General features: G+C 46.3%; 1 protein-coding gene across 1 annotated transcript in view; it reads left to right on the top strand.

The window, feature by feature from the left end:
- Positions 1-2,259: 2,259 nt before the first annotated feature.
- The window catches only part of LOC129829482 (alpha-1A adrenergic receptor-like), a 33,235-nt gene continuing 22,279 nt past the window's right edge, over positions 2,260-13,215 (top strand). The window contains exon 1 of the mRNA XM_055891186.1: positions 2,260-3,776. Within this exon, the coding sequence (XP_055747161.1) occupies positions 2,795-3,776 (982 nt within the window). The 5' untranslated portion in view covers positions 2,260-2,794. The remainder of the gene's footprint in view (positions 3,777-13,215) is intronic.

The raw sequence follows: 13,215 nt of genomic DNA, 5'->3' as shown, positions 1-13,215 counted from the left end.
CTTGGAAATCCTCCTTTGAAACGCAATTATCTGCAAAGGTTCTGAGAGAGAGATAGAGAGAGAGAGATATAATTTTTGCCTCTTCATTGGTTATGAGTGAGGGCTTGTTTTGCTGTGGTGTCAAAATCATATAATTTAAACAAGTCTCACATGCAGCTAAACAAAGTGGTCTCCTTAGTTGTTTTTCTACAGATGAAACATATATGGGCAGGGACAGACTCTCTATACAGAATCAGACATCTAGAGACTGAATTGAGCACTGACTGGTACAAATGCGATCTATGTACTGTATATTGGACTGGACATGGGATGCGTGTGGGGTAAGCAATATTAGCTTCTCTGCCATGTGCCATTCATCAGGATGTAAACATCCACACATCTAACTCCAGGCGCAATGACAGAACAGGTCATTAAGGTTCTTGTGTTATGAATTCAGCTCAAAGTGTTTCCAGACTGACTGACAGTCTTAGCCAGGTCCACCATCAGAGTAGCCTTTCAGTTAGCCTTGGTTGCCTTGCTAATTGCTAGCAATAATATGCACGAAGAGGTCCATAAGGCGGCTTGGCCCTGCCCCCCTCCCCCATCTCCTGTGTCTCAATGTCTCAATCGGAAAGACTGGCTTCACATGCCTCAGACTACGTTGATATAAGGGAAGCGCCACAGCATCAGTCCTGAAAGCGTTGAAAGCCTCCGGACCTAGACACCTGAATACCAACTTCATGGTGTACAAAATAATTAACTTTGTGGTTTGCAGGTCAACCCCTAACAATGTTAACATTAGTAATACCTTGTTATATGGACTTGTTGCCCATGCTGGACCGGAACACACAGAACAATATGAATGAATGTGGTGTGGCATTACAATGACCAAACTGCCCTGAACCACTATTGGAAACAGGTGTGGTGAAGAAGAACTCAAAGGTGATATGCAACCCAGAGTATTTGCGAACAAGCTACAGAAAAAATAGCTATTATTAGGACTTTTATTTGCTTCCATTACATAAGCCTATAAAAACACCTCAATCCATCACCAATGCATGCTGAGTAGTGTAGGAATGTTCTTTCTGTATACACACAAGATAGTTTAGGTTCCAGGCAGTGACAGTATACAGGGAAGCTGCAGTATACAGCAGATACAGTAGAGTAGTATTTAATATGTATGGCTGCGTAATTATCCTACAAGAGAAATCCGGTCTGGGCCAAAGCAATAATTGAAACGCCTGATAGGCAAAAATTGGACAAGAACATAAATTGTTCTGCAAATGCATGAACTATCCCTTCCATTAGACCACCCTAGAGCCTACACTGTAAAAAGTGGCACTACACGATTGTTCATTTGGAGTGCTTACACTGATTGGAATGATAAAAAAGTACGATTTGGGTTCGTTCAACCTATTATTCAATGTGTCTGATCAAATATGATTTTTTTAATTGAACGAAAGCTTTTAAATTGCTTTCAACACCTCATCCGCATGTGCATTGAATGTAGCGGTGGGAGCCTATCAGAAGAGTTGGAGGCGTGGCTCTTGGATGACGTGGCTTTCTGCTTGTTCTTTTTGCCCACCCTTGAGAATGAATGTGACTCCAGTTAATGTGGTCTTTTGCATTTGTTATTCGAACTTCAGCTGACACACTGCCACCATTTGTAATTTTACTTACATACTGTAAGTGCATGTGCTATTAAAGAGAAGGGTACGGTTTAGATATTGTGTCTACTATATATGACAGTCTTGTGTAAAGAATATCTTTGAGAAATTATTTCAAGTTATTGATCCAACTTATTTCTCTATTTCCAGGGAATTTATTTCATTCATAGTAACTCAATTGAAGAAATGTGATTAGGTAATTCCAAATATTTATTTTTACTTGGAACGGGATAGAAACAATGGGTTGTATTTACATTAAATATTTGTTTTATTTGTTATTTATTAGGTTTAACCAAAGGGGAAAAGTAAGTGTTGAAAGACATAGGTTGCAACTTGACAAATAGGTTTGGTAAAAATCCAATAACAGTTGGTATTGAATCAAATATTTGGTTTCAACAAATGTAGTATTTTTCAAATGGAAAGACCAAACCAATTTGCCACAATTTGCCAAATCCCACTTGAACCACTGCCCACATCCTGCATAACAGAGTAGCCTATAGACTAAGCTCCTAAAACAACAATCTAATCTACTCCTCTGAAAAAATACATCAATGACAGCACAGCCACTAGTCCACTCCCCGCCCAACTCATGAAAAAGTTGCATGCATAGACCTCACCACAAAACCCAACACAGAAATCCATGCGTCCACAGACATTTTCCTAGTGCAGTTATTCTTGGGCTACTGCGTAGGCCTAATATGCGTCATATACAGTACGTCTCTTCTGTTCGGCCATATATCTATCTACCAATTCATACAGTCAAGCTGCGTTAAGGAAGGAGCTGCTGAAGCACACACAGTGCAGCGCGCTGAGCAGTGAGGTTTGACAGGAGGCACAGGGGGGACTGCTGATACTTTTCATGCAGATAGTTCCCAGAGAAGACAGAGCGAGACAACTGCCCTGCAATTGGACTGATGTGACAAGACCTTTATGATACAATTTCAACCAATTGGTTTTGTATCTGAGCAGGACGTTATGAAAATGCACCGTTTGGGAAATGTAATTTTAATCCTTGATAACCTCTCCATTAGTCATGTAGCCTAACAACACTTGGTGGAGCAGATTTATTTTGGGATGGTGTTGCTCGTTTTATTTTGCTACAGCTCCATGTGATAAGAAACCTGCTATGGAGGACCTCTTTAGGCAAAATGAATCTGAGCACTGATGATGCCAATTTATGGGGAAATGGTTCCTTATTGGAATTTCAGGGCGGGAAAGTGGGGATACCGTGGTTGTCAGAGTCGCCAGTCAACTCCACAAACACCACTGGCAACGGGACGGAGATCGATGAAGTGGATCTTACCCGTGCCATCCTGCTCGGCTTGGTTCTGGGAGCTTTCATCGTGTTTGCCATCGTGGGCAACATTCTTGTCATCCTGGCGGTGGTGACCAACAGGCACCTGCGAACTCCGACCAACTACTTCATTATCAACCTGGCCATCGCCGACCTGCTGCTGGGCACCACCGTGCTGCCGGTGTCTGCCACCCTGGAGATCCTCAACTACTGGGTGTTCGGCAGGGTCTTCTGTGACATCTGGGCGGCGGTGGATGTTCTGTGCTGCACCGCGTCCATTATGAGCCTGTGCGTCATTTCAATCGACCGTTACATCGGGGTGAGCCACCCGCTGCAGTACCTGAGCATAGTGACCGAGAAGCGGGCACTTCTAGCCATGCTCGGGGTGTGGGTGCTCTCGGTGGTCATCTCCATTGGACCCCTCCTTGGGTGGAAGCAGCCGCCATCGCCGGACGACACGGTGTGCCTCATCACAGAGGAACCGTTTTACGCACTCTTTTCCTCCCTTGGGTCCTTCTATATACCGCTGGTTGTTATCTTGTCCATGTATTTTAGGGTTTATGTAGTCGCCAAGCGGACCACCAAGAACTTGGAGGCTGGGGTGTTGAGGGAGAGGATGAATACCAGTGAGCTCACGCTCAGGATCCACAGGGGATCCCAGATGCAGGATGACACAGGCGGAGGCACCAGCAAGGGCCGCGCAACCCAGGCGAGGAGCTCCCTGGCAGTGAAACTTCTGAAATTCTCCCGGGAGAAGAAAGCAGCAAAAACTTTGGGGGTCGTGGTTGGAATGTTTACGCTTTGCTGGTTGCCGTTCTTCCTAGCCTTACCCATTGGTAGGTATATTTTTCCATATATATATTCACCCTTTTCCAAACTAATATCCAAGTACGCCTTTTACAGAAAACTATCTTGATCAATATGAATATTTGACACAGCAGTCCAGCAGTTAAATGAAACAATGATAATAATCATAATGATATGATACTGTAGCCTAAAATTAAAATAACCCTCAATATGTGATAATACACATACAAAAATATTATGGTACATTTATATCTATTTTGGTGCCATGTTACATTTCGCAAGCAAACTGCTGAATAGTGGCCGAGAAGATTTTTCTTTAATATCTTGAAGTAAATCTATGTGGCCCATGGGTCCCATTCAGAGAGAACTGTTCCATAAATTCCATCTCCAGAAAGTTGGCACTGACATTGGCCTATATGATAATATCCATCCATTAATTTACTGACATGATTTATTAGCAAGATGCCTGCGTCCCAAATGACACCCTATTCCCTATAATGGACTGCTTTTGACCAAAGCCCTATGGACCATGGTCAAAGTATTGCATTAATGGGATAGGGTGCTTTTTGGGACGCAGACAGTACGTGTGGCATATTGGACTTTATTATACTGTAGTGAGGGTCTACTACCTTGCCAAACAACAAACAGTTGTCTATAGTAGAGACTAATGCCCATGGTGTCACCATGTCAGGGTGGGCTTAACTTAACCAGCTGTAAGACATAATGCTTAGAGGTTTGGACCATAATTCCTTAATCATATTACTAGGTCCTTGGAGGTTTTCCTGAGCCGGAGTCATATGGTCAAGAAAACGCCACATACACTGGTCTGACCTGAGCTGCCTGGGCCCCTCTCTTATCTGATCTGGTGATCCTCAGCCCCAGGGCCAGTAAGGCTAGTGGAGTCTAGAGGGGCCAGTGGTGGCTGGTAGGGGCTAGTGGAGTCTAGAGGGGCCAGTGGGGGGCAGTAGGGGCTATTGGAGACTAGAGGGGCCAGTGGGGGGTCGGTAGGAGTTAAGGGGTGTCTAGAGGGGCCAGTGGGGGGTCGGTGGGAGTTAAGGGGAGTCTAGAGGGGCCAGTGGGGGGTCGGTGGGAGTTAAGGGGAGTCTAGAGGGGCCAGTGGGGGGCAGTAGGGGCTATTGGAGACTAGAGGGGTCAGTGGGGGGTCGGTAGGAGTTAAGGGGAGTCTAGAGGGGCCAGTGGGGGGTCGGTGGGAGTTAAGGGGAGTCTAGAGGGGCCAGTGGGGGGTCGGTGGGAGTTAAGGGGAGTCTAGAGGGGCCAGTGGGGGGTCGGTGGGAGTTAAGGGGAGTCTAGAGGGGCCAGTGGGGGGTCGGTGGGAGTTAAGGGGAGTCTAGAGGGGCCAGTGGTGGCTGGTAGGGGCTAGTGGAGTCTAGAGGGGCCAGTGGCGGCTGGTAGGGGCTAGTGGAGTCTAGAGGGGCCAGTGGGGGCCGGTAGGAGTTAAGGGGAGACTAGAGGGGCCAGTGGGGGGTCGGTAGGAGTTAAGGGGAGTCTAGAGGGGCCAGCGGGGGCCGGTAGGGGTTAGTGGACAGAGCAGTGCAGATAGACGAGGAAAATGTTATTTATTCATCATTATTTACTGCTGTTGTTTTCAGGGAGACCTCTGCTCTGTCCTTCCCCTTCTCTGTGCCTCTATCTGTAAGAGGACTGTTCCAGTATGGTAATGTACTGTGTCAGCTATCTATTATAACACTAACAAACCAGATGCAGTCAATCACAAAAACTCCTGATACATGCGTTGGCAGTCGTGTAAAGTAACTAAGTCAAAATATTTTAAGACGTTTTTTGGGGTGTCTGTACTTTACTTTATTATTTGTATTTTAACAACTTTTACTTTAACTACACTACATTCCTGAAGAAAATAAATCTATGTACTTTTTACTCCCATAAATGTCCCCTTACACCCAAGTGTATTCGTTACATTTCGAATGCTCAGGCAGGACAGCAATATGGCCCAAATCACACATCTATCAATATAACGTGTTGTCATCACTACTGCCTCTGATCTGGCGCACTCACTAAACACATATACTGTGTTTCTAAGTGATGTCTGAGTGTTGAAGTGTGCCCTTGGGTGTCTTGACTGTAAAAACAAAAAACTAAAGTTTTTACGGTCAAAATGTTTGCTTAATATAAGGAATTTTACTCCAGTAACATTATGACAATTGAGTACTTTTTCCACCACTGTACCTAAGTAAATGTAAACCCAGATACTTTTAGACCTTTATTCAATTAGTATTTTACTGGGCGTCTTTCACTTATATTTGGGTCATTTTCTATTAAGGTATCTTTACTTTTACTCAAGTATGACAATTGAGTAATTTTTCCACCGCTGTGGATTGGCTTGGAACAGTTGTGAATGCATGCACTAAACCAGAGCATACAGATCTCCAGTCATTAGAAATAATGTAGAGCACTTGAATTGTGAACGAGTTTGTGCTTATCAGGAAGTACTTATCCGTAGTGCACTTATGAGGAGTCTGCAGTCCTAGCTTCGACTAGAACTATTAGTTTATTAAAATCAAAAAATGATGTTTTAAGTGAGAAGTAGGAATTGGTCTGAAGCATAAAAAGAAAGGACATTCACATGAGCACCACAATGCGTACTCCACCCATGCTTTGCCAAGGTTTTCCAGCACACAGCTGTAACGTTCCTGACCTATTTCTGTTAGTTTGTTGTATGTGTTAGTTGGTCAGGACGTGAGTTTGGGTGGGCATTCTATGTTTTCTGTTTCTATGTTGGTTTAAGGGGTTGCCTGGTATGGCTCTCAATTAGAGGCAGGTGTTTGGCGTTCCTCTAATTGAGAGTCATATTTAGGTAGGTTGTTTCACAGTGTTCGTTGTGGGTGGTTGTCTCCTGTGTCAGTGTTTGTCGCACCATACGGGACTGTTCGGTTTGTTTTTGTACATCTTGTTTTTGTACATCGTCATTTTGTGTAGTCTATTTTCCCTGTTCGTGCGTTCTTCGTGTTTAATGTAAGTTCGTCATCCAGGTCTGTCTACTCCGTTTGTTGTTTTGTTATTTATAGTCAAGTTCGTGTTTTCGTCTTTTCTTTAAATAAATTATGTGTTCACAACCCGCTGCGCCTTGGTTCCATCACTACTCCTCCTCTTTTGTTGAAGAGGAGGAGGACCACCGTTACAGAACCACCCACCAATCTAGAATCAAGCAGCGGTGTAATCGGAGGAAGGGACAGCACAAGAAGGAGGAATGGACTTGGGACGATGTTTTGGACGGTAAAGGTTGCTACACATGGGAGGAGATCCTGGCTGGAAGGGATCGCCTCCCATGGGAACAGCTGGAGGCACTGAGGAGAGCAGAGGCAACCGGAGAAGGGAACCAGCGTTATGAGGGGACGCGTCTAGCACGGAAGCCCGAAAAGCCCGTGAGTACCACCCAAAAATTTCTTGGGGGGGGGCTAAGAGGTAGTGGGCCAAGGGCAGGTAGGAGACCTGCGCCCACTTCCCAGGCTAACCGTGGAGAGCGGGAGTACGGGCAGACACCTTGTTACGCAGTGTGCATAGCCCGGTGCGGGTTATTCCACCTCCCCGCACTGGTAGGGCTAGATTGAGCATTGAGCCAAGTGTCATGAAGCCGGCTCTACATATCTGGCCACCAGTACGTCTCCTTGGGCCGGCTTACATGGCACCAGCCTTACGCATGGTGTCCCCGGTTCGCCTACATAGCCCGGTGCGGGTTATTCCACCTCCCCGCACTGGTCGGGCGACGGGGAGCATTCAGCCAGGTAAGGTTGGGCAGGCTCGGTGTTCAAGGGAGCCAATACGCCTGCACGGTCCGGTATTTCCGGCGCTACCTCCCCGCCCCAGCCCAGTACCACCAGTGCCTACACCACGCACCAGGCTTCCAGTGTGTTTCCAGAGCCCTGTTCCTCCTCCACGCACTCTCTCTATGGTGCGTGTCTCCAGTCCAGTGCCTCCAGTTCCGGCACCACGCACTAAGCCTCCTGTGCGTCTCCAGAGCCCTGTACACACTGTTCCTTCTCCCCGTACTCGTCCTGATGTGCGTGCACTCAGCCCGGTGCCACCAGTGCCGGTACCACGCACCAAGCATATAGTACGCTTTGAGAGTCCAGTGTGCCCTGTCCCTGCTCCCCGCACTAGGCTTGAAGTGCGTGTCTCCAGTCCGGTGCCTCCAGTTCCGGCACCACGCACCAGGCCTACAATGCGTCTCAGCCGGCCAGAGTCTGCCGTCTGCCCAACGGCGCCTGAACTGCCCGTCTGCCATGAGCCTACAGAGCCTTCCGCCAGACAGGAGCAGCCAAAGCCTTCCGCCAGACAGGATCAGTCTGAGCCATCCGTCTCCGCAGCGCCATCTGAGCCATCCGTCTCCGCAGCGCCATCTGAGCCATCCGTCTCCGCAGCGCCATCTGAGCCATCCATCTCCGCAGCGCCATCTGAGCCATCCGTCTCCTCAGCGCCATCTGAGCAATCCGTCTCCCCAGCGCCGTCTGAGCCATCCGTCTGTCCCGAGCCATTAGAGCCGCCCGTCTGTCCCGAGCCGTCAGAGCCGTTAGTCAGTCAGGAGCCGCTAGAGCCATTCGTCAGTCAGGATCTGCCAGAGCCGCCAACCAGACAGGATCTGCCAGAGCCGCTAACCAGACAGGATCTCCCAGGGCCGCCAACCAGACAGGATCTGCCAGAGCCGGCCAACCAGACAGGATCTGCCAGAGCCGCAAACCAGACAGGATCTGCCAGAGCCGTCAGTGAGCCATGAGCGTCCAGAGCCGTCAGCCAGCCATGAGCGTCCAGAGCCGTCAGCCAGCCATGAGCGCCCAGAGCCGTCAGCCAGCCATGAGCGTCCAGAGCCGTCAGCCAGCCATGAGCGTCCAGAGCCGTCAGCCAGCCATGAGCGTCCAGAGCCGTCAGCCAGCCATGAGCGTCCAGAGCCGTCAGCCAGCCATGAGCGTCCAGAGCCGTCAGCCAGTCATGAGCTGTCCCTCAGCCCAGGGCGGCTATTTATCCAGAACTGCCCCTCAGTCCAGAGCTGTCTCTCTGTCCGGAGCTGCCTTTCAGTCCGGAGTTGCCCCTCTATCATGAGCTACCTCTCTATCCTGGGCTATCCCTCTGTCCTGAGCTATCCCTCTGTCCTGAGCTATCCCTCTATCCCGGTGCTGCCCCGTGTCTCGATGTTACCCAAAGGATTAAGTGGGTGTAATATGAGGGTGGTCATTTGTAGGGGGAGATGTAAGCTGGGATTGACTATGGTGGGGTGGGGACCTCGCCCTGAGCCTGAGCCACCACCGTGGTCAGATGCCCACCCAGACCCTCCCCTAGACTTTGTGCTGGTGCGCCCGGAGTTCGCACCTTATGGGGGGGTTATGTCACGTTCCTGACCTATTTCTGTTAGTTTGTTGTATGTGTTAGTTGGTCAGGACGTGAGTTTGGGTGGGCATTCTATGTTTTCTGTTTCTATGTTGGTTTAAGGGGTTGCCTGGTATGGCTCTTAATTAGAGGCAGGTGTTTGGCGTTCCTCTAATTGAGAGTCATATTTAGGTAGGTTGTTTCACAGTGTTCGTTGTGGGTGGTTGTCTCCTGTGTCAGTGTTTGTCGCACCATACGGGACTGTTCGGTTTGTTTTTGTACATCGTCATTTTGTGTAGTCTATTTTCCCTGTTCGTGCGTTCTTCGTGTTTAATGTAAGTTCGTCGTCCAGGTCTGTCTACTCCGTTTGTTGTTTTGTTATTTATAGTCAAGTTCGTGTTTTCGTGTTTTCTTTAAATAAATTATGTGTTCACAACCCGCTGCGCCTTGGTTCCATCACTACTCCTCCTCTTTTGTTGAAGAGGAGGAGGACCACCGTTACAACAGCTTTGACCTCGAACAATGTGTAGGTAGGTTGCTTACAATTCAAAACTTCTCAAACAGCCTAATTCATTCTCTTAGAGGAGGTGTTCATACAATAACGTGATTTGTACTGCATACAAGGTAATGTATTGCATTCTTCCCAGCTTACACTAAGACATTAGCTCCTTCCACTACCTTTACAAGCTTTTTTTAATTATGTCAAAGCAAGCTTTACTTTTATACTTATAGACTTAATGACCAACAGGCTTGATTGAGCTATTTTGTCTTGTAGTAATGTGGTGCCTGCCTGTATTTCCTTAAACCTTTATTTTAACAATACATGTCATTGAAAAATAAATATATTTCATAACACCTTTGTTGGTCAGTGTGAACCCAACATAACAACAGGGGTTGGTGTGTTCAACACAGTCACTCATATAAACTCATAAATAACTCAAAATAACTTCACAGATCTTCATTGTAAAGGGTTTAAACATTGTTTCCCATGCTTGTTCATTGACCCATAAACAATTAATGAACATGCACCTGTGGAATGGTCGTTAAGACACTAACAGCTTACAGACGCTAGGCAATTAAGGTCACAGTTATGAAGACTTAGGACACTAAAGAGGCCTTTCTACTGACTCTGAAAAACACCAAAAGAAAGATGTCCAGGGTCCCAGCTCATCTGCGTGAATGTGCCTTAGGCATGCTGCAAGGAGGCATGAGGACTGCAGCAATGTCCGTACTGTGAGACGCCTAAGACAGCGCTACAGGGAGACAGGATGGACAGCTGATCGTCCTCGCAGTGGCAGACCACGTGTAACAACACCTGCACAGGATCGGTACATCCGAACATCACACCTGCGGGACAGGTACAGGATGGCAACAACAACTGCCCGAGTTACACCAGGAATGCACAATCCCTCCATCAGTGCTCAGACTGTCCGCAATAGGCTGACAGAGGCTGGACTGAGGGCTTGTAGGCTTGTTGTAAGGCAGGTCCTCACCAGACATCACCGGCAACAACGTCGCCTATGAGCACAAACCCACCGTCGCTGGACAAGACAGGACTGGCAAAAAGTGCACTTCACTGACGAGTCGCGGTTTTGTCTCACCAGAGGTGATGGTCGGATTCGCGTTTATCGTCGAAGGAATGAGCGTTACACTAAGGCCTGTACTCTGGAGCGGGATCGATGGAGGTGGAGGGTCCGTCATGGTCTGAGGCGGTGTGTCACAGCATCATCGGACTGAGCTTGTTGTCATTGCAGTCAATCTCAATGCTGTGCGTTAGACATCCTCCTCCCTCATGTGGTACTCTTCCTGCAGGCTCATCCTGACATGACCCTCCAGCATGACAATGCCGCCAGCCATATTGCTCATTCTGTGCGTGATTTCCTGCAAGACAGGAATGTCAGTGTTCTGCCATGGCCAGAGAAGAGCCCGAATCTCAATCCCAATGAGCAAATCTGGGACCTGTTGGATCGGAGGGTGAGGGCTAGGGCTAGGGCCATTCAACCCAGAAATGTCTGGGAACTTGCAGGTGCCGTGGTGGAAGAGTGGGGTAACATCTCACAGCAAGAACTGGCAAATCTGGTTCAGTCCATGAGGAGGAGATGCACTGCAGTACTTAATGCAGCTGCTGGCCACACCAGATACTGACTGTTACTTTTTATTTTGACCCCCCCTTTGTTCAGGGACACGTTATTCAATTTCTGTTAGTCACATGTCTGTGGAACTTGTTCAGTTTATGTCTCAGTTGTTGAATCTTGTTATGTTCCTACAAATATTTACACATGTTAAGTTTGGTGAAAATAAACGCAGTTGACAGTGAGAGGACATTTATTTTTTGCTGAGTTTAGATATAGTGGTCTATAGAGCATGTCTTCAAACCTGATTTATGTAACCGTTACCTGTGTAATATTGACATTAGATCAGAACCATTTGTCAAACATGGTCCAGTTTTATCAATTGCTGTGCTGATCAATGGACAGTTCATTACCTCTTTCAAATGACTATGTATCAATCCTTAACTGTGTGTCAATCTAAGTAACATCATTTTAAAAATCCCCATCAAAATCCCTCAGTTTAAGCTAGAGATATCTGCATGGGCTGCGTCTGAATCCACACCATCCACCTATGTCGGCCTTCCGCGTCTGTGGTGGAAGGTGGTCGAGCTACAGCGATGTGTGTAAGACCATGAAAGATTGGTCTTCTCACGAAAATTCCTGTAGCGTCCGAATGGTTTGGCCTAATATGACCACTGGAAAGATAAGACTCTCATAAACACTATGGTGTTCTCCATTTTGCTCTACGACCACCACAAAATTCACAGGATAATGGACTTTACAGTGTCCTGCTGTTAAAATAATATATATAAAATAATATATATATATATATTATTTGAACAGCAGGACACTGTAAAGTCCATTATCCCTCTGAAGACTATGAATTAGGCTGTTTGAGAAGGTTTGAATCTTAAGCAACCAGCCTACACATTGTTTGAAGTACAATAGACCAACATAGCTACTGTAGTAGGTCAAAGCTTAGTGCAGGAAAACCATGGTAGAGCATGGGTGAAGTACACATTGTGGTGCTCATGTGAATTTAATTTCTTTTTCAGCTTCAGACCAATGCATACTTCTCACTTAAAACCTCATTTAATGTTTTGAGTTTCCATGGTTTTACATGCAACATTATTATACAATGTTATATTACAATATAATACATAAACAAAAGCTAAGTAAAAGTAAACAATAATCACAAATGGCAATATAAATAATGTAGTTGTTACTATGTATTTAATATTAACAGCTGATTTTCCAGAGGGAAGCAAAAACCAGAAACCCATTTAAGCCAATATGGAGTGAACTGGAAAACGTTTCTCTGATCTCTCTTAAGATAATCAAGCATGCTCTTGGAAAATACACAAATAATCAACATGTACCCATTAGCTATTTACATGAAAATGCACCTTATAGTTTTTACTTTTACTTTAAGGGCTTGTAAGTAAGCATTTCACTGTAAGGTTTACAACTGTTGTATTCGGTGCATGTGACAAATACAATTTGATTTGATTTGAATTGAATTTACTGAAGAAATGCCTAGTACTACATTACCTGTAAACAGAAGTGAATTATTACAAAACAGAAAATGTACAGTAAAACGTACATTCATCAGATATAGTCAACTTTGTACATACAATACAGGGATGGCCATAATTGCTTTTGAAGAGCTACAGGGTTATGCAGACTATCTTGTTCAAGCCCAGTTTTACCACACCTGATTCTACTATTAAAGGTCTTGATGAACAGCTGAGGTCTCTATGAACAGCTGAGGTCATGATGAATAGCTGAGGTCTTGATGAACTGCTGAGGTCTTGATGAACAGGTGAGGTCTTGATGAACATGTGTGGTCTTGATGAACATGTGTGGTCTCGATGAACAGCTGAGGTCTCGATGAACAGCTGAGGTCTTGATGAACAGCTGAGGTATTGATGAACTGCTGAGGTCTTGATGAACAGCTGAGCTCTTGATGAACATGGGTGGTCTTGATAAACAGGTGAGGTCTCGATGAACAGCTGAGGTATTGATGAACTGCTGAGGTCTTGATGAATAGCTGAGGTCTTGATGAACAGCTGAGGTCTTG

Source organism: Salvelinus fontinalis, chromosome 31 (genome assembly GCF_029448725.1).
Source record: "Salvelinus fontinalis isolate EN_2023a chromosome 31, ASM2944872v1, whole genome shotgun sequence".
NCBI classification, from domain to species: Eukaryota; Metazoa; Chordata; class Actinopteri; order Salmoniformes; family Salmonidae; genus Salvelinus; species Salvelinus fontinalis.
Note: the sequence above shows the minus strand (reverse complement) of the source record. Positions and strands in the feature narration are given on the sequence as shown.